The sequence below is a fragment of the Seriola dumerili genome, unplaced genomic scaffold (genome assembly GCF_002260705.1).
Source record: "Seriola dumerili isolate Sdu_G_001 unplaced genomic scaffold, Sdu_1.0 BDQW01000191.1, whole genome shotgun sequence".
In the NCBI taxonomy this organism is placed as follows: Eukaryota; Metazoa; Chordata; class Actinopteri; order Carangiformes; family Carangidae; genus Seriola; species Seriola dumerili.
Genome location: NW_019174446.1, coordinates 6,935,396 through 6,953,603, shown reverse-complemented (window position 1 = coordinate 6,953,603; position 18,208 = coordinate 6,935,396). Strand labels below are relative to the sequence as shown.

Sequence of the window (18,208 nt, the reverse complement as noted above, 5' to 3'; positions counted from 1 at the left end):
AACTGCAATTACCATATATAGTAGTACTGGGCAGTATATCAGTTTATCCAGTATACCAATTTAAATTTCCCATATGTATGAATTTTTCATATACTGTCATACTGCAGCGTAGCTGTGACAACAGCTGTAAGGCTTCAAAAGGCTGCAGATTATATAATATTATTCGCCACTAGAAACTCTGCAGACTATAAGGGACATTTCTTAACTGTGAGTAACAGTGATAACTTTATAACACAAAAATTAATCACCCACAACTTACTCTCTTTAACAGGGCAAAACATATGCATACGTCGCTTTGGGACATTAAAGAACAGAAAACAGAGATAGAGAATGAAGAAACTGAGAGGAGCTGTGTCTGCTCTATTATGAGAATATATAATACATCCATGATGTACAGGCGCCCACTTTTCTACAACAACAGACCCATTGTTAAATTGTACAACAGAGCCATTCGTTAGCATAACGGTGCACTTCAACTATGATGACAGGAAGTCGCAGAACCACTGTTTGCAAACGTCATATTTCCGGATGGCCACACCATAAAAATAACTGCACAAGGCTTGAGAGAGGCCCTTAAATTCTGGGGTTTGGAACAGGAGAGGCAGGTGGCCCAAACAACTGACAATAGGACCAACATCTGAAGGCAGTCCAGCTTAATGACTGGAGAAGACTCCAGTGCTTTTTCTTTTTTTAATTTGATTTTTGGTCATACCGCCCAGCATTTACATAAAGTACAATAATGTTGTTAAAGTGGTGTGACTGAAATATAGGCCTCTGCAGACTGGGGCGATAGAAGCTCAGTGTGGGACTTTATTTGGGATGCAAACCACCATGTTGCCTCTGAAAAAGCGCAAATTTTGTTTACAGCTAAAGCACACTGTCTGTCTTACGAGAGCTGGTTAAATACTTGGTTCTTAAGAAGCTGTGGTGATGGGTTGTATACAGGATTTTTATGACTGTCTCAATGGACTGCAACAATCACCCAAAGGAAACATTTTAAAACGGATGGTTGGCTGGCTGGGTCTGTATCAATCCCTCTTGCCTTTTTCCTCCCACTGTACTGAGCTTTCAGAGCATTAATTTGCAGCTAAAAACTGCAGTGTGGTTCAAGCCAACCAAAGACTGAAAATAATACACAAAGATACAACCGGCTAGAGGACAGGGTAGAGGATTGTTTTAATTTGACCAAATAAATCCGAAGCTGAACTCTGCTATAAGCAGTAGACTAGAACATCACAAAATTGAAAACAACAGACCACAAAAGCGGAAATACTTAATGAGCAGTACCATAGAGAATCAACATAGCTTGATCACACACACACAAACATTAAACAGTGGGACCATAGGAAAGGCAACCTAAGAAAAAACGAATAGCATCAAGAAAAAAAGAAAGGAGTTTGGCTGGAGCCTGGTTTACACTAAGCATGAGGAAATTCACTTTACAAGGGCAGCAGTGGTAATGTGTAAGACAGTCTGACTGTGAGACATGGCACTGAAGTGATTCTCAGCAGTAGGTAGGGGTGGTGGGGGAGGCGTTTAGTGCAGATAGAAAAGAGCCCACTGAGAGACAGCGCTACGGAGAGGTTCCAAACAAGAGGAGGGTGCTGTGGAAATGAAGCACTGACTGTGAGAAACATGACTGTGAAGTCATTCTCAACAGTGGTATGATGCTTGTGGACTGACACGACTGACAGCGAGGGCAGGTTCAGTGACAGCAATGTTTTTTATGCTTCTTTTGTTTTGCAACACATTTGTGGGAACTGAGTGTTAGTTTGAACTGATTTTACTCAAAAACATGCTGTTCTTTATTCCCGTTGTGTATGGGATGTCAAAGTTGAATACGTAATACTTAACATGGCTTATCTTTCTTCTCTCTTTTCTTTGTGCCATCCACATCCTCCTATTTTATCTTAACATTACGAATTTCATGTCCTCTCCACTTTTACTTTCCCAGTGATTGCACTTTTTCACTACTCTTGATGTACGTCACACAAAATGTGTGAAGATGGGTCTCCCACAGCCACATATTTTTGTAAATTGCTTTAATGTGTTGGTGAGTGGTAGGTAAAAAAACTAGCAAGAAGACAAATGTGAGGAGGAGACAGAGAAAGCTTAAAATTGATCTAACCTTAGAGACAAAAAACAACTTTGAATTACCACATTGCAGCTGTACGCCTCTGCTAACCAGTCAAGTCGCAGGAAATATGGTCACAATCTCTCCTTCTGTTCCTGAGTTACAGTGTTGAATAATGGCCAGAAAAGGGTTTTTGCTGAACATTATGATGTCGCAGTAAAGTTGATTTGGACCTTTTGGACATAAAATGTCAGGACTTATGTCATAATTAACGTATGAATTATTGATTTATGGCAAAAAAAGGCCACAGTGACCATGACCTTTGAACTCTGGTGACCAAATTCTAATCAGTTCATCCTTGAGTCCAAGTGAACACTGCCAGATGTAATGAAATTCCCTCCAGGCGTTCCTGATATAACACGTTTGCAAAAATGGGACAGATGTGAGGTCACAGTGACCTTTGACCTTTGACCACAAAACCAAATCAATTCTTCCTTAAAACCAAGTGATCGTTTGCACAAAATTTGAGAAAATTCCCTTAAGACCGCTCTGAGATATCTCATTCACAAGAATGGGATAGACGGATCAACAGACGGGTCCAGCCACAGCTGTTGCCGGCACAGAGGCATAAAAACAGAAAAATTACCCTGACATTAGAAGAGACAAAGTGAAAGTGCCTCAAATGTAAATAACAGTGGGGGAATTGGTTACAAATCTGTAGCAGAGCTGCATGCATCACCTGCAGATCATCACCTCTATTTTTATTTATACAATTTTTGATTGGGAGGACTTGATAAATCATCCACTGGGGCCAGCTACATGTCTTAAATTTTAGTGAATAGTAAATGTTTAGCAAATATGCCTAAGTGAACAGCCTGCTAAGAGAAGAGCAAACGCAGTAGCTAAATGAAAAAGGATGTGGGTCCACTAACTTGAAGCTATAGGAAGATTTAAAAAAACAACACCATTGGGAAATACAAAGCAGAATGCCAGAGAAGCAGATGCAAAGACTGAAAATTAGAAGATATACAGACGAACAGAAAAACTTTGCTCACTCACTCCCTCACACTCTTTCTGTCCAACTGTGCCACCCAGACCAGCTGTCCCTCTTACTTCTTATATCCCTGTGCAGCAGCTGGCAGCCAGTGGCAGATGGACACATAGAAACAGACAACAGACAGAGTGACAGGCAGCCAGACAAGCCGTCTCTCCTCATACCTGTGTACTCCAAGTGAAAACCAGCAGCGGACACACTAATGTCAGACTGGAAGGTCAGGTACAGGTTGTTGGATGTGCTGTTCAGCAGCTGGGGGATTGTTGTACCTGGATTATACAAAATACAGGAGACAGTTAAAACCATCATTGGTCCATACTCAAAAAATTAAGAGCACCGAAAACATGTGGACATGTACGACACATGAACATATACTGCACCTTACTAATATGCAGTGGAGACAGTAATTCAGATATAGTAATATTTCTGTTTTAGTTTTGTCAAATATAAGTGGAGTGTTAAATATACAGATGATATATAGATTATAATTTCAAGACAGCTGCACAATCCTCCATCTTGCAAATTCTATTTGCTAATGTCTCTACTAAAAATGTTTGAACAATGATGGTTAAACTACCAGGATGACACATGATGTCCCAGTTTCACATTTTTAAGGTTTAATCTGTGTTCAACATTCCTCCTTTGGACCTTCAGTCAGACCCATAAAATCACAACCATGAACACAAGCATGGCCCAGTAACTCGGGGAATTTGCACTGCAGAATATTCTCTGTGTGTGGCATCATTTTCTCAGTTCCAGGCGTACGTCTTCTGCAATTTGCATGGAGACTTTTACATATAATCATAATCACCTTTATCAGTTTAGCCCACAATAAAATTGATTTCTAGCCAATTAAACTGCTTCGCCCTTTTCACGCTGCAGTGCTGCCCTGCACAGTGAGAGCTGTACTGTGGAGCTATTACAATATGTAAAGAGTTTTGTTCCAAAATGAGATATCCGCCACTTGAGAAATTTGACATGTAGTCTCATAAAGCTCGGCTGATATAGAGGCAGAAGTCATTATGCTATACCAGTCCCACTTACACTAGGATTCAGCATCTAAAAATATGTGATGGCTTGATTCTAGTAGGTTACCATGTGGCAAAAGCACCATTTTCATTAGCGTGAGCCCTAAGGCAACACTACATTTGTAAAATTCCAGACTGAAACAGGGGCCAGATTATGAAGATCCCTACAGCAGATCCAAGAACATTGTGTGAAGGAAAAGGGATATTTTTGTTCTTCTCTGACTTCTTTAACTGGTTTTTAGACAGCATTCTCAAAGGACATGCCAAATGTCATCTGTTCCATTACCACGTCTGTCTGCTGCTGGGGGCCCTGTGATGTCTGACTGAAATTCAAGAGGGAGCTGAAAACTAAAATTCAGTTGTATCAGATTTACCTGAGTAGCTACCGAGCCTTGGAGCATTGCCATCAACTCCATCAAAAAAATCCAGAGAGTCCCAGTTGTGTTCTGTGGCGAAGGTCACAACTTGAATCTGAAAGATTTGTAGAAGAGAACATGAAAAAACACGAAAAACAGCAGCAAAATAGTTTTAATGTATGTATAATTTATAATATGTATAACATTTTAATCCATCCATCAAATCTTTTTATCTCTCATCAAACATGATACTACTACGGTCTGCATCTGTGTCCTCTCACTTGGATGCCAGCTCCCTCAGGAACGGAGATTTTCCAGGCACAGTTCAGATAGTTGGCGTACGGCTCTGGGTATCCGGGAGAGAGGATAGTGCCTTTGCGGTCAGTTAACACTCCACCACAGGGAACTAGACAAAGGACATCAGAGACAGAACGAAAAACGAAAGAGAGAGAGTCATGACAGTGATCAGGCTGAGAGATGATAAGCCCATGCACGCACCTGCAGAGCCAGGAGTGGGCAGGCGTCACAGTGGGGAAAGTAGCAAACTGTTAGGTATTTAAAAGCATAATTCCACCTATCATAAATGACCATTAACACATAGATTTTCAATGACCATCTGTAAAGTCACCTCATGTTAGGCAACGCTATGGGCTCCAAGGAAAGGTTACAGTTTCATAATGACAGATTTTAATTGCAGTATATTATGTTAATTAGTTCATTTTTTAAGTTTTTAACTAGAATATGCATCCGTATACAAATGATATTTTCGTCATGTTATACTCAGTGGAGCTTTACATCGCAGCCCACACTCTGCTTGCTCTACGCAGAAGCAAACAGTTCAACCCTGAGGTGTTATTTTATCTCTTGCAGGCCACACAAATCACATCTTTCAATTGTGAACGCTATCCATGTCTAAGTGCACCTTATTTCTACAAGTGCCACAAGTAACATATTTATCAAGCCTCTCAGCTCACAGATGAATGCTGAATTGAAGTCACTGGCCTTTTTATGCTGACATTGTCAGGCACTGTGATATATATATCAGCACGGATAAAGAAAACAAAACGAAAAAAGCTACAATTTCTTTATTGCTTTATAGACGGGTGCCAGTTGGCTTTATATCCAGCCAGCCACATTCTACATAGTGTTTGGCTCCACTTTTTGTCCATTAAGGATTGTGGTAACCCAGCCTTGCAGACCACAATCCTTTGGATTATTACACTCAACAAAACACAAAACTAAATGTATTTCCTTCCTATTGAACTATAGTTCTGCTGGCTAATACAGAAACAAGCCTTGACCTATTGGGCTGTTATGACTTTCCGCAGAGAGCCAGCAAAGTCTTTTACACCATCACAATGAGTCTGACGCAGAAAAGTCTGATGCAGACGTGTATTTGCTTTTCGTTGTTGCTTTGGTCTACTGAGATCCATTGTTCTGCTGTCACCAGCTAGAATGTGTTTGTCAGACATCTGTTAAGCCATGGCTTCTATTTCATCATTAATGACAGATACGGTATACTGTATAAAAGAAGCAATATAAAAGTCTTAATCTAAATGCAGTGACTAAAATGTATCAACTCCTTTATTCTTTTTCCCTTTGCGCCTCACATAGAAACAAGCATTTCTTAGATTTTCTAAAGACATAACTGCAGTTTACAGGAACAACAGACTTTCCATCTTCTTTTCTATCCAACCAAGTAACTGCTGTCTCAGCCCCCTGATATTCAAAGTTACCTAGCATTTGTATATAAAAGTTTTCATACAGTGTAAGACGATGAGCCTAGCTGTCACTCATTCAGGAGGGAGTCCTTCAGCAGAGTAGTACAATGTGTTCTCACAAGAAAAAACCAGATGCTATTTGTCAAGGACAAGGGTTTACCCAGTACAGGTCAATGAGAATCACTATTTTAGATATCCATCAGACACTGGAGGGTTCGATGTGACAGACAAGAGTTAAAAAAAAAAAAAAAAAAAGAATACACTTTTAGCTATCGGCTTGTCAAAACTTCAAACTTATTATTTTAGAGGTGATATCTACCCTGCTTCACATGCTTGGAGAATTGTGCCAAAGTGAACTCTGTTCCTTTCATTCCAACTACGAAATTAGAGAAAAATACTTCTCTACTGTCTCTCTACCTCACAGCAATGAGACAGTGGAGCAGTCACGCGTTCATATAATCACGGCACCAGTCATGTCATGTTCAGCTAAAACGTGTCACATGTAGAGTATGCAGTATTGAAATTGATTAACTTCTGCATCACGACTGAAGAGGAAACAGCTTGTGTAATTGTTTTGAATTTTACTCGGCAAATGAAAAATGAAGGTCAAGGTCTATGAAATCCGTAGTAATCTGTACTGTAGTGAAGTTTATACACTACATAACATGGTGAGTGACAGAGTAACCAGACTCATTGTCAGTAACCTTGTTTTCAATTTAATCAGTAGCTGCTGGCTCTCCTAATCTCTTTTAAACAAAACTGAGTGCAAAACATAGTATAAAAATAATTGCTTTTCATCATTAGACTTTTCCCAGTTCTAACCTTTACTGCTGAAACGAAGGTCTGAGAAAGTCTTGTAGCAGGAGACCACAATCTTCACAACAAGCTACAGAGCCATTCCAGGGAAAGACCCAGTATTTCAGCATAATTTAACAGCTCCTTTGAGTCCCCTGAGCTGTCAGTTAATGTAATTGGTCGAGCGAGATTAGAAATCATGACACTCATAAAAGCATGAATGCTCGCCACCCATCTCAATCTGTGGCAGGCTCATATGTCAGAGTTACCGCAGGTAGACAAGTGTGGGGACCACACACGTTATGAGACACCATTCTTCACCATCTGAGATGCACGGAGTTCACAGCGACTTTTAATTAAAAGTGTTTTAATCAAGAAATGTGTTTCAAAATAAAATGCACTTCTTCAATGTAATAATTCTATTATATATTCCTAAATGACTCATCATACTTTTTGGTTTTTAGGATATACACTTTTACACTTTACACTTTTTTTTTTTTTTTACAAATGTTAGTCATTTTACATTAGATTCATTTGGACATTATCAAAAACTGCATTTTGTCAATTCTCTGATAATTAATTTATCCAACACGATGTGACAATGTGTAAACCGCATACAACAATCATATCCGATAATATCTCTCCTACAGCATCTGACCTTTCTTTCTACTATAAGCAGTGGAGTTTAACTCATCACTCTGACAAAGCTGACAGCCTTGCCAATTTATCAAGGTTAGTTTGTTTCAAGAAAGGCTATACAGACGACTATTGCAAAGTCAGCTCTCCCAAAATTATGTGGGACAGTTTAATTGGAATTGGATGTGGAGAAAATGCTCTTGCTCCTATTCTCAGGGCCAAATTGTGCTTTTGGAAGCTATAAGAAATGGCCCATATTAGCCAGCGGGTTAAAGTTATTATGGATAATATTGTGAGCAAAATGGAAAGACATCACAGTATAACGACTAAAAATTATTTACAAAACAGAGATTGCTTTTTGTATGCGCTCTTTTCGGAGGAGTGGGTGGTGAGATTTGTTTTAAAATATAAATTAAATATGTTTCACTAGGATTTGTGATGCTTACTTTCTTGATAGAAAAACAAGTCCTAAATACACGGTTAGTCAAACTGGCAGTAATTTCCAATTTCAATTCAGAAACTTAAGTAAACTCCCAAAAGTAGCACGACCTCAAGTGTAGCTCATCTTGCTCCACAGAGGCACTCTGGCCTGGTTTTACCACACAGCCCTGGACTGGGACACTTTAATTGGTCTTAGGAGGCTTTTTCAAAACAAGAATCCACTGTTAGAAAACAAGCTCAGCGCGACACTGTTTACTGGGTGACACCTTCAAAAAAGTGTTTAGGCCAACAGTGAATTCCATGGTGTGGGCATACTGGTTATGAATCATGACAATCTGTGATCTTATGTAATACTAGGCAGTCATGATCCTTTACAATCAGAACTGATTTAGTGTGTGTGTTTTGTGTGTGTGTGTGTGTGTGTGTGTGTGTGTGTGTGTGTGTGTGTGTGTGTGTGTGTGTGTGTGTGTGTGTGTGTATGTGTGTGTGTATGTGTGTATGTGTGAAATTCAGTTGCCTTTTCAGTTGTGCAGGGAGCAAACCAACAGAAAATTGTTGTCATCTATCAGTATTTACTTTTACTGTTACTGTATTGTTAATCTCCACTATCCAATAGCGAGAAGATGTCTTAACACTATAAAAATGAGGTCAGCTGCATTAGCTCAGTGTAAGCTCACTGTAAAGTACTTCAAGTCAAACTCCATCTGGAAACTAACAATAAAACATCTATTCATTCAACTATTCTTCATAAATTCAACAGAGGCCACCAAACATTATGCATCCACTCAGGCGAGGCTAATTAAATCACAATAGAACGTTGCGCAACTGAACAGCAAAGCCTTAATTCAGCAGCTCTGTGTTTGTGAAATCAAAAGCAAAAGGCTTGCATGATGAGCCAGGTCAATCACAGCTGGACAAATGTATCTTCTGAAACACAGGTACCTCACAGGAGAGCGGTGTCTGATAGCATCATATTCCATAAAGAGGGCTTGAGTAATTGAGCATAGTGTTTTTGTTGAAGCTTCCATGAAACTATATCCATTATTCTGGGCGAGTACACAGCCGCTGGGGGAGATGCTGCAGCCAGATTCAATCTCCAGATAAAAATCACTGTGTTTAAAATGGATCTGCGCGTGCCACCACTATTCCCTTACCACTTGGCAGTAAACTTGGATGAACCCTGGCTTGAAATCTCGGCACTCACTGGCTGGGACTATTTGTTGGCTGGCACAAGGCCTGACTTCAATAGATTTCTCCGTACTTCATCGGTAGTTCTTTATCTTCCCAAGGTAGACATGTGGGTGTCTTTGTGAGGCAAAGTGCATGCCCTTCTACATGTTTAAATATGTATGGGTAACAGTGTATGCACACCAAGTATGCAAATCTGTTCATGTGCAAAAATATGTGGTATGTCTATGCATACTTATGAAGGTATATTTATGTGTGTATGGTTCTGTGTATGCTAGCCAAAGAACCATGTAGAGATAAAGATGCTGTTCCCTTCAATAGTACACCATTAAATGCTGCTGGATATTGCCCACTTCTTTTTATTTTCTGTCAATGTCAAAATAAATGTAATTTCAGGTTCCTGTCCACCTGTCATTTTGACTTAAATATTTTACGTGGAAAAAATTACATTGTGTGATATAATGATATCACATATCTAATTTTGTTGGTAAGTTGCTGTCTTCATCCACCAGAAAATCTTAACAAATAACTGTTGTGTTACGCTGATCTGATTTTGTTAAGGCTAAGACAGTAAAGCAGCAGTAACAGTGATTCACTTTTTTTTCCTCCCTGTGTTGTCAAGACTACTAAGACACCTAAGCAAATTTAAATGTTGGTAATGAAGAAGGTAGCACTTCCAATGAAGTCCTTATCTACAATACATAATTATTTACTTCATTTATCATAGACAATAAACTGCTATAAAGGCATTATGTCATTTGACATCCATTATGGTGGTGAGCTTGTTTGTAACCAATTTTCCCATTAGATAGAGTGATTGTAAGTGATTGGGGGTGCTTAAACTTGCAATAACAGATTTTTTTGTGCACTTGTTAACACAATTATCATCACATTTTCAGTTGATATGGCAAACTTGTTAGCAGACAGGTGCTTATTTATACATCCAGCAGTTACATAGCAACATTATCGTTCATTTGGAGTCGTGTTTTCGGCCACCTGGCGAATGGAGATCCAATATTCACTTTCAGATCTGCTTTTGGTCTCTACCAGTTCCTGTGGGAAATCTCTGGCTCTTTAGCTGCTAAATGCTGCACTATGTTCACCAGCTACTCTGGTCGCTAACTGTGTCTGTCTGTTTAGTGCTGAGAAAGTAGTGCACAGTGAATTTTTAGAGCTTTTCCACTGAAATCAGCAGCTGTCTGCTGCACCGTAAAAAACGCAATGAGAGCAGTGAGAGTGAACCAAAACAGTAAAGTTGCAGCTGGACAGCTAAGCAATGAGGTGAAACTCGGTTCAAAGCTCCATAAAGCAGAGGGGAGCAGATTCGGGTGATAACTCTGTAGGTTCATCAGTACAAGAAACTCCTTGATACACTGTAATTATAAAAATATCTATCATAGCAGCTTTAACCTTGCAAAGTATTAGGTATGATGCTTAGCTTCACTAAGCCAGGCTTTATTGCAGCGTGCTGTGCACATGACTTGAAGGCTATTATTAGATTGTACGGTGCACTTCAAAAACATTACAATATCCTATCACATCCATAAATCATTATGGTGTTTTTAATGTTTTTTATACCTCCACTTACATACAGTAATGGGTGACAATGTTCTTTTGCAGATCTTATGTATTGAATTGCATTAGATAACAGACTGTTAACTGAGTGTATATAATGCATTAGAGATGTGGGCTACACAGAAAAAGTTACTTAAAGATTTTAAGTGAAGGTGGGTATTGCTATTGGGACATATTCACATTCCACCGCTATTTATTTTCCCATTAGTCTGGCAAGTCACAGAAACTGAAATCCCTTGTCTAGGTAGAAAATTTATGTGACACTTTGTTGTTCTGTTTGTCCTTGCCTCTTTCTTCCTGTCTAAACTATCAAGACCAGAGATAGGCAGATGTATTGCAATGGGTGGCAGATATTAGAATAAATAATGACTCGGAAAAGCAGACACCAACCATTTTTGTGCACCTGCTCCATCTTTTTGGATCTCTCTGTGGGTATGTGTGCACACGTGTGTGTGTGTGTGTGTGTGTGTGCGTGTGTGTCACAGAGAATGCATGCAGGAGGGTGAAGTGAGGACAGGAGGAAGAAGATACTCACCAACACATGTGGGCACAGTGCCGTTCCACTGGGCCAGGGCATTGGGCACGGCCTCACACCTGATGGCGTTGGAGCCATGCAGTGTGTAACCTGGACTGCATTCAAACAGGACCACCATACCGATTCCAAAGTCGTTCCCTATCCGCTTCCCAAACCGGGGCTCAGGGACCGAGCTACACTGAGTGGCGCTTGTCCGGGGGACAGCTGGGGATAAGAGGGGAGGAAGTGAGAATGAGAGAAAGAAATACAAAGACAAAGACTGGGTGGGTGGGTGTGGTAAGCAGAAAGACAACAGGGAGAGGAGAGATGGCAAGACAAAGGAGGAAGAGAATAAATGGTAAAGCCCTTGTGGATCTCCTTGCACATCATTAGTCACTTTCATCTGCTCTGCCATGATAGGCTCTTTGAGTCCACATCATCCAGCTCTACTCAGCTATGCCCAGCCGCAGCCAATGGCACTCTGCTGAACAGCTCTTCATGTGATGAGTGCATGGCTAAAGTACATTTTTCTAAAAGGAAGCAAATGCACCAACTAAGTTTCCACTTCAAAATTCTGGAAACATATACGAAAAAGCAGTCTTACCTTGGTAAACAAAATGAAATCCTTTTGCTGTTTCTGTTCCATTTGTGGTAAACTTGAGTGTTATCTTGTTTCCCGAACTTAAAGGAAGTGTCTCGCCTAAATTATACAATCAAAGGAAACATTATCAAGACTGTTATAGATGAGGCAGTTTACAAATGTTTAGAGATAGCATATAAACTAAGAAACAAATAACTGACCAATTATGAGGGTAAAACATAAAAATGCCCTTACTATCTGTAGATTGTAGAAAAGGGAAAAGGCTGATTATTTTCCGTGTACCATGCAGTTGTTTGTGATTTAAGTGCACAGTCTGACCTGATCTACAGTATATCCTCAGTGTTATAGCTGAAATAGCAGATCAGATTCACCTGAATGCTTTTACATTGTGCTACAGTCTAATCAAGTGAGTGTGACAACAATTTACAACAGCTGGTTTGCTTTTGTTATTTTAATTGGGATCTCAGGAGTTTATTTAAATGCAATTATAATGTATTATGTATCATCATTGCGCTTCATTATATCATCATTACAGAAATGTATGAAGGGAGAAAATCTTTATACTTGGCAGCAATAAGCCGCTCTCACTTTTAATTTGTATAAAAAAAAAAAAGTTATTTGATTTGAACTGAGCTGAGAGATGGATGTGCTGTTTTGCCTACAGTGCAAAATGTTGTGCTTGACAGAATCAGCTAGTAACGTAGATAGTGCACATCTGTTGCTTCTTTGAATTCGCAACTTCAAACTCACTTGTTTAGGGTGGCCTTTACTGGAGCTCTGTGAAATGTACACTATGTAATTGTTGCTTTATTATGTCTGTATATGAGTATGTGTGAGTGTATGTATGTGTGTGTGTGTGTGTGTGTGTGTGTGTGTGTGTACACGTGTATGTACGTGTGTGTATGTGTATGTATGTATACTGTGTATATTTAATTCCTTCATTCATACATTGTCTTTGTCTTGTTTCTGAATGTTTTATTTGCTTTGCAAAGTGTCCTTGGGTGTCTTGAAAGTCACTTAAAAAATAACATGTATCATTACTATCATTATAAAATAAGACACTAGGCTTATGGGCTGCAGAGTTATGTATTTTTACCTGAGTGTGATCCATATATGGAAGAGAGAAGGGCTGAATCCGTGGATGATCCATCATGGATCTCGACAACATCACTGGTCAAAGTCTGGAAAACCACAAACTGACCAAACAGCACTGCAAAAAAACAGAGAGGTAGGGGACAAAGAACAGAGGAAAATAAATCAAAACATGATGACGGATTTTGTGGCAACCAAACATTATACTTTATATTAGCAGCCCATTCACTGTGCTTTTTATTGTCTTTATTATTGTATTAAAATTATTATATTTCTGGCTGCTGTTTTAAAAAAGCCAAACTACCTTGAACCAATAGCACAGAGGTTAATTTTGTTTTTAATGGGGTCAATGCAATCTAATTTGCATGTCTCTCTCCCCAGAAGGGCACAATGGCTAAATTCCTACCAAACCAACATGTCATAACACTCAAACTTTAAATAAAATATGATTGGCAAAATTTATGGAGTAAACATTTTCTGGGTCACATTCAACTTTAAAAATCCGATTTCACTTAAAGACACAGCTGATATGCTATATAATGGTGGCACATTTGCTCACTTGGTCAATGAACCAATTACTTTCCCATACTGGGAATACTTACTTTCCATCATGATTCTTTTATTTTGACTTCGTACAGTCCACTATAACTTTTTCACTAAACACCCTTACAGTCAATCATAACATTAGTACCAATGTGATACCATGTAGGGTCAGACAAAAATGGCAGAAATTTACAGTCTTTTTGAGATCTTTTTATTACAGACGCAAAATCCTGCACATAGGCACCTGTTACAGTACATGATACATGTTTATCTCATTAGACGAAATGATGGTAAAATGACAAATCCTAAATAACACTTTAGAACAACTGTACAAGTATTTCAGATGAAATAGGAAAATAGCAAGAGCAGGTCCATTGATGTGCTCCATGTTCTGATACAGACAACCTGTTTTGATTATTTTTCAGTGTTGGTAAAACCAGTGCTATTCTTTTTTATTTTTATTATTCTTTTTCACCAACAGCAATATGATTATTGATGTTAAATGAGTGAATGTTTGTGCATGTTGGTTCAAATTTAACCTTCATTTAGGCTGGTTAGTTTTAATGATGGTTTTGATTTTATGACCTCCTTAAAGGTGTAATGTGTAAGATCGTGCGACTTGCTCCACCTCCATAGGGGGCAGCATTTCACCTCTTCACCTCTAACCCTAACCCTTGTCCAGTTAATCATATTGTTGTTTTCCCCATGTTCCTTGTAATTTATTATTTATATGTGCATTTATTGTTGATAGTTAAAATTGATGATAGCACTGAAACAAATTATGAGTACTTGTAGTACCGTATGTTTTTATTTACCTATAAAAATATGAAGGCAAGGGGATACTGCATGACACATGGGTGTCAGGCTACAGCAACGTGAGGCAGGGATGATGACATCATCACAAATGCAGAATCAGAAAATAAGGTTAATTGCCAGGTAGGTTTTTACTTATAAGATATCTGGCTTGATGTTTGGTGCAGTATCCAATTAACGCATTTATAGGAAATAACAAAAACAAAAAATACTGCAACAGTCAAAAAGATAAATATACATAGATACACATATTAAAGAAATACAACAATCAAAAAAACTATGTACAAAAGTGTTGACAAAGCTCCTGTGCAAAAGATCACAGTATAGACAATATCTGTTATGTGCAGGAATAATACTCCAAGGTGTTACTGTAATGTGGTTGTTGTTGATTGATGAGGCCAGATGCAGAAGAAAAGGCAGGTGCTGGTCCATCACTGGGGAGGACTGGACTGGATTCTGCTCCCAAACTGCATCTCTTTACTCAGCCGGAGCTATCTCCAGCGGTCGAAAGCCACAACAGGATGTACTCGTGTTTTCTTCTTTTCTTTGCCGTTGAACATGGGTTCTTCTCAGAGCGGTCCTTTGGTATGGAGATAGAGGATCGCTTTCTAGGAGCTTCAGCCATTTCTGGATTTCTGTGATGCTAGTCAGGGGCTTTTTTTTTTTTTTTAGTCAGGAGCTGTAGTATAACTTCAAACTCTGTAAGAAGCTCTTCTTCTTCGTGGGATTGAGTGCAGACTAGACGCTACACTGACTCACACAGCATCTAGTGTCATAAAGTGGTATTACAACACATTGAGGGACGCAGCTAGTTGGTTAGCATGTGCTCATTTCAGTAGATATCTGAAATACAATAGATGGAGGTCTTGGTCACTGTGGGTCCTTCACATACTATTGATATTGTTAGTTCATTTTTTGAACATTTCAAACTAACTGGCCAGATCTTATACATCGCACCTTTAAGTAATGCTCTTTCATCAAGATATCGTTCACCTTCAGTATATCACCATCATGTGCGTGGACGGACGGGGTCTGTGCTCGTTTAGTCCTCAAGATATCTATTCATTTCACTTCAATGTTAAGAAACGTTAACAATTGCAGTGAAAATTGTGAGTTTTGGTTCAATATGCTTTCTGTACGGTAGTTCTTCATAGGTCACTATTCCATCAAGCAAAGTACTATCTGCTTACCTGCTGTAAACCTTTCTGCAACATTTTCTTAACAACCAATAATGAGGTAGTCCTTTGAATTTTGTATCTCTTTTTGGTGTGTTGTGGCATTTAACACATGGAAAATAACCTTCACACAATGCAGTACGTGATACTTAGAGTCAAACTAAAATCCTATTTAGTATCTCTTTTCACAGACTCAAATGACATCACTATTATTTTTAATGTTTTATTATAGTTTTGTATCATTATAGGGGGAAAAAAACTCTTATCAGAAATACTCCTTTTCTCTGTCTCTGTCTATGTTCGATTGACAGCAGCTGGCAGGCTGAGATCTGGTAGTGGCAGGCAAACGAGAGGAAGGAGGGGTAAACAATCTTATGCTGTACTGGTACTGTATGTATGTATGTACATTACCAGTGATAAGATTGCAGCCTCAGTCTTGCCCTCTGCTGCAAATGTATCTTGTGAAAGATACATATTCTTTATGCTCTTTTATCCCTCTCGTCTGCTTCTCTCTTTGCTCTTCCTTCTGATGAAGATGGACGCATTACCACAACAACTTTATTTTCAGCTCAGTAGAACCATGTTTTTCCTCTCATCTCAACCAAACACAAAGTACTATATGTCAACCTGGCATTAACATCCATCTCAGATCACAAGTGGACAGCTTTAAGTGCAGGTGTGAACGCACCCAGGACGTATTTGAGATCCGATCACTCAGACCACAATGGAGGCAGTCTGGGTCACATTCTTTTAGCAGTGTGAACACATGTGTCCTGGGCCACACTGAAGGACCGCCTACATCAACAGACATCCTCTGCCAGTCTAGTCCACCACAGCTGTGCACAGTGAATTGATTTGCTCAACCTCTCCTTGCCCTGCTCATACACTATATCTCTCTTTCTCTCATACATACACAAACACATTGACAACAGACCCACCTGTCATAATCAGATTGGCCAAACACAGCAACACATCAGTTTATTTGCATATAAAGCGGGCAAGTGAGATCCAATCACAAGTGTTCACTCGAGACGCATTTTAATGCAGGGTGTGAACTGACGTGGTTAGAGCAGTTCACTTGTGAACAAATCACCCGAGATGCATGTTAATGCCAGGAGCTTAGCATGAAATGCAATTCCACCATTCCTTTTTGGCAAGTGGATTTAATCTGCGGAAAACAGCATTTCTAAATAGAAAGATATCAACTTAAATACTTTAGTTTTTGTGGCTATATGAAGCATTAATCTCAAAGAACTATTTTGATTTTTTTAGCAGTTTTGTAAATAGATATTCCAAGTTGATGTTCATTGAAAAGAAAACAAAAAAGAAAAAACAGTAAACCATTATTTTTCATAAACTTAGCGCTCTCAACGAAATTCTTACTAATTAATCAACACTGTAGAAGTTGCAGTCAACAGAACTTAGTTAAATATGTAATGAAATAAATTAACAAGCTTTAAAGCAGTTGAGAGTGGCTAATCTAACTGGTGCACAGACATGCAGGTTAACTGTAATTGGGCCATGCTGTGAAGAGCAGATTTCAAATAGCTGAAACAGCTAAAGAAAAAGCAAGTAAAGGCTGTTTTCACCCAGTAATAGCTTTCACCAATGTGTTAGCTACATCCACATGCCTTCAGGCAAAATACACACAAGATCCACCTGAAAAGGTGTACAAAAATACTGGTAATAGAGGCAATTGCTGAAGGTAAAAAATGGCAGCATATGTTTGTCCTTCTGGCTATGAATTATGGAGCAGCTTCCTGTCATCTTCACTTTGTAGCAGTACAGATCTCCTCTGGCATGTAGGCTCACAGTACAGCACGGCTACACTGTTAAACCCACCACATAACCAACAAAGACACAAGAGTGAAAAAATGAGAGGCAGAGTAAGAAACAAATCTGAGAGACTAAATGTCCCCCAACAGCCACTGGAGGCAATGCTGCACCTTATGTCCCAAGAGATGGTTGTTTGGACCGACCGCCAAGCAACCAGCCAAATGACAATACTGAAGACATGAAGCGAGCAGGAGTGAGGAAATGTGGGGATGGATGTAACAATTTCTATGTTTTTATAATAAGGGCACCTTGCTACTTACTCTATGTGACATAAAATAGATCAAACACACAAAGCAGCCAAAGACAAATGCCAGCCCCTAAAACTCTGACAAAGCGAAAAAAGGACAAAAATTCAAATGTACACACACACAAACATACACGTACACTTGTACACACAAAAATGTGTACTTACACAAAGAATCACAGGCAGACCTGTTTCTTTATCTGTTGAGTAGTGAGAATGCCTATGGCTGAAGCAGAGGCTGAATAAGAGATGATTTCACCCTTAGGGACACATCCCTGCTGTGGTATTAGCATACCAACACCGTGCTTTGTTGAACAGGCTGCACTCCCCCTTTGTGAACACTCACACACACGCACACACACAAACACAAGCACATGCATACATACTCTCACAAGTACAGTGTCGCTCATTTCTGCCTCTAATCCAAAGTCAGCCATGCATGACTACAATCTGCTCCTTTGCTGTAATCACATCCAGATTTTAAGTCAATAAATCATTGTAAACTTGTTACGCTAATTTATG

General features: G+C 39.2%; 1 protein-coding gene across 1 annotated transcript in view; it reads right to left on the bottom strand.

The window, feature by feature from the left end:
- The window catches only part of csmd3 (CUB and Sushi multiple domains 3), a 216,856-nt gene that overhangs the window by 80,053 nt on the left and 118,595 nt on the right, over nucleotides 1-18,208 (bottom strand). Inside the window, exons 32-37 of the mRNA XM_022753266.1 lie at nucleotides 13,080-13,193; nucleotides 11,987-12,082; nucleotides 11,404-11,607; nucleotides 4,794-4,918; nucleotides 4,531-4,627; nucleotides 3,293-3,397 (exon numbers count right to left, since the gene is read on the bottom strand). Coding sequence (XP_022608987.1) covers nucleotides 3,293-3,397; nucleotides 4,531-4,627; nucleotides 4,794-4,918; nucleotides 11,404-11,607; nucleotides 11,987-12,082; nucleotides 13,080-13,193 — 741 coding nt within the window. The remainder of the gene's footprint in view (nucleotides 1-3,292; nucleotides 3,398-4,530; nucleotides 4,628-4,793; nucleotides 4,919-11,403; nucleotides 11,608-11,986; nucleotides 12,083-13,079; nucleotides 13,194-18,208) is intronic.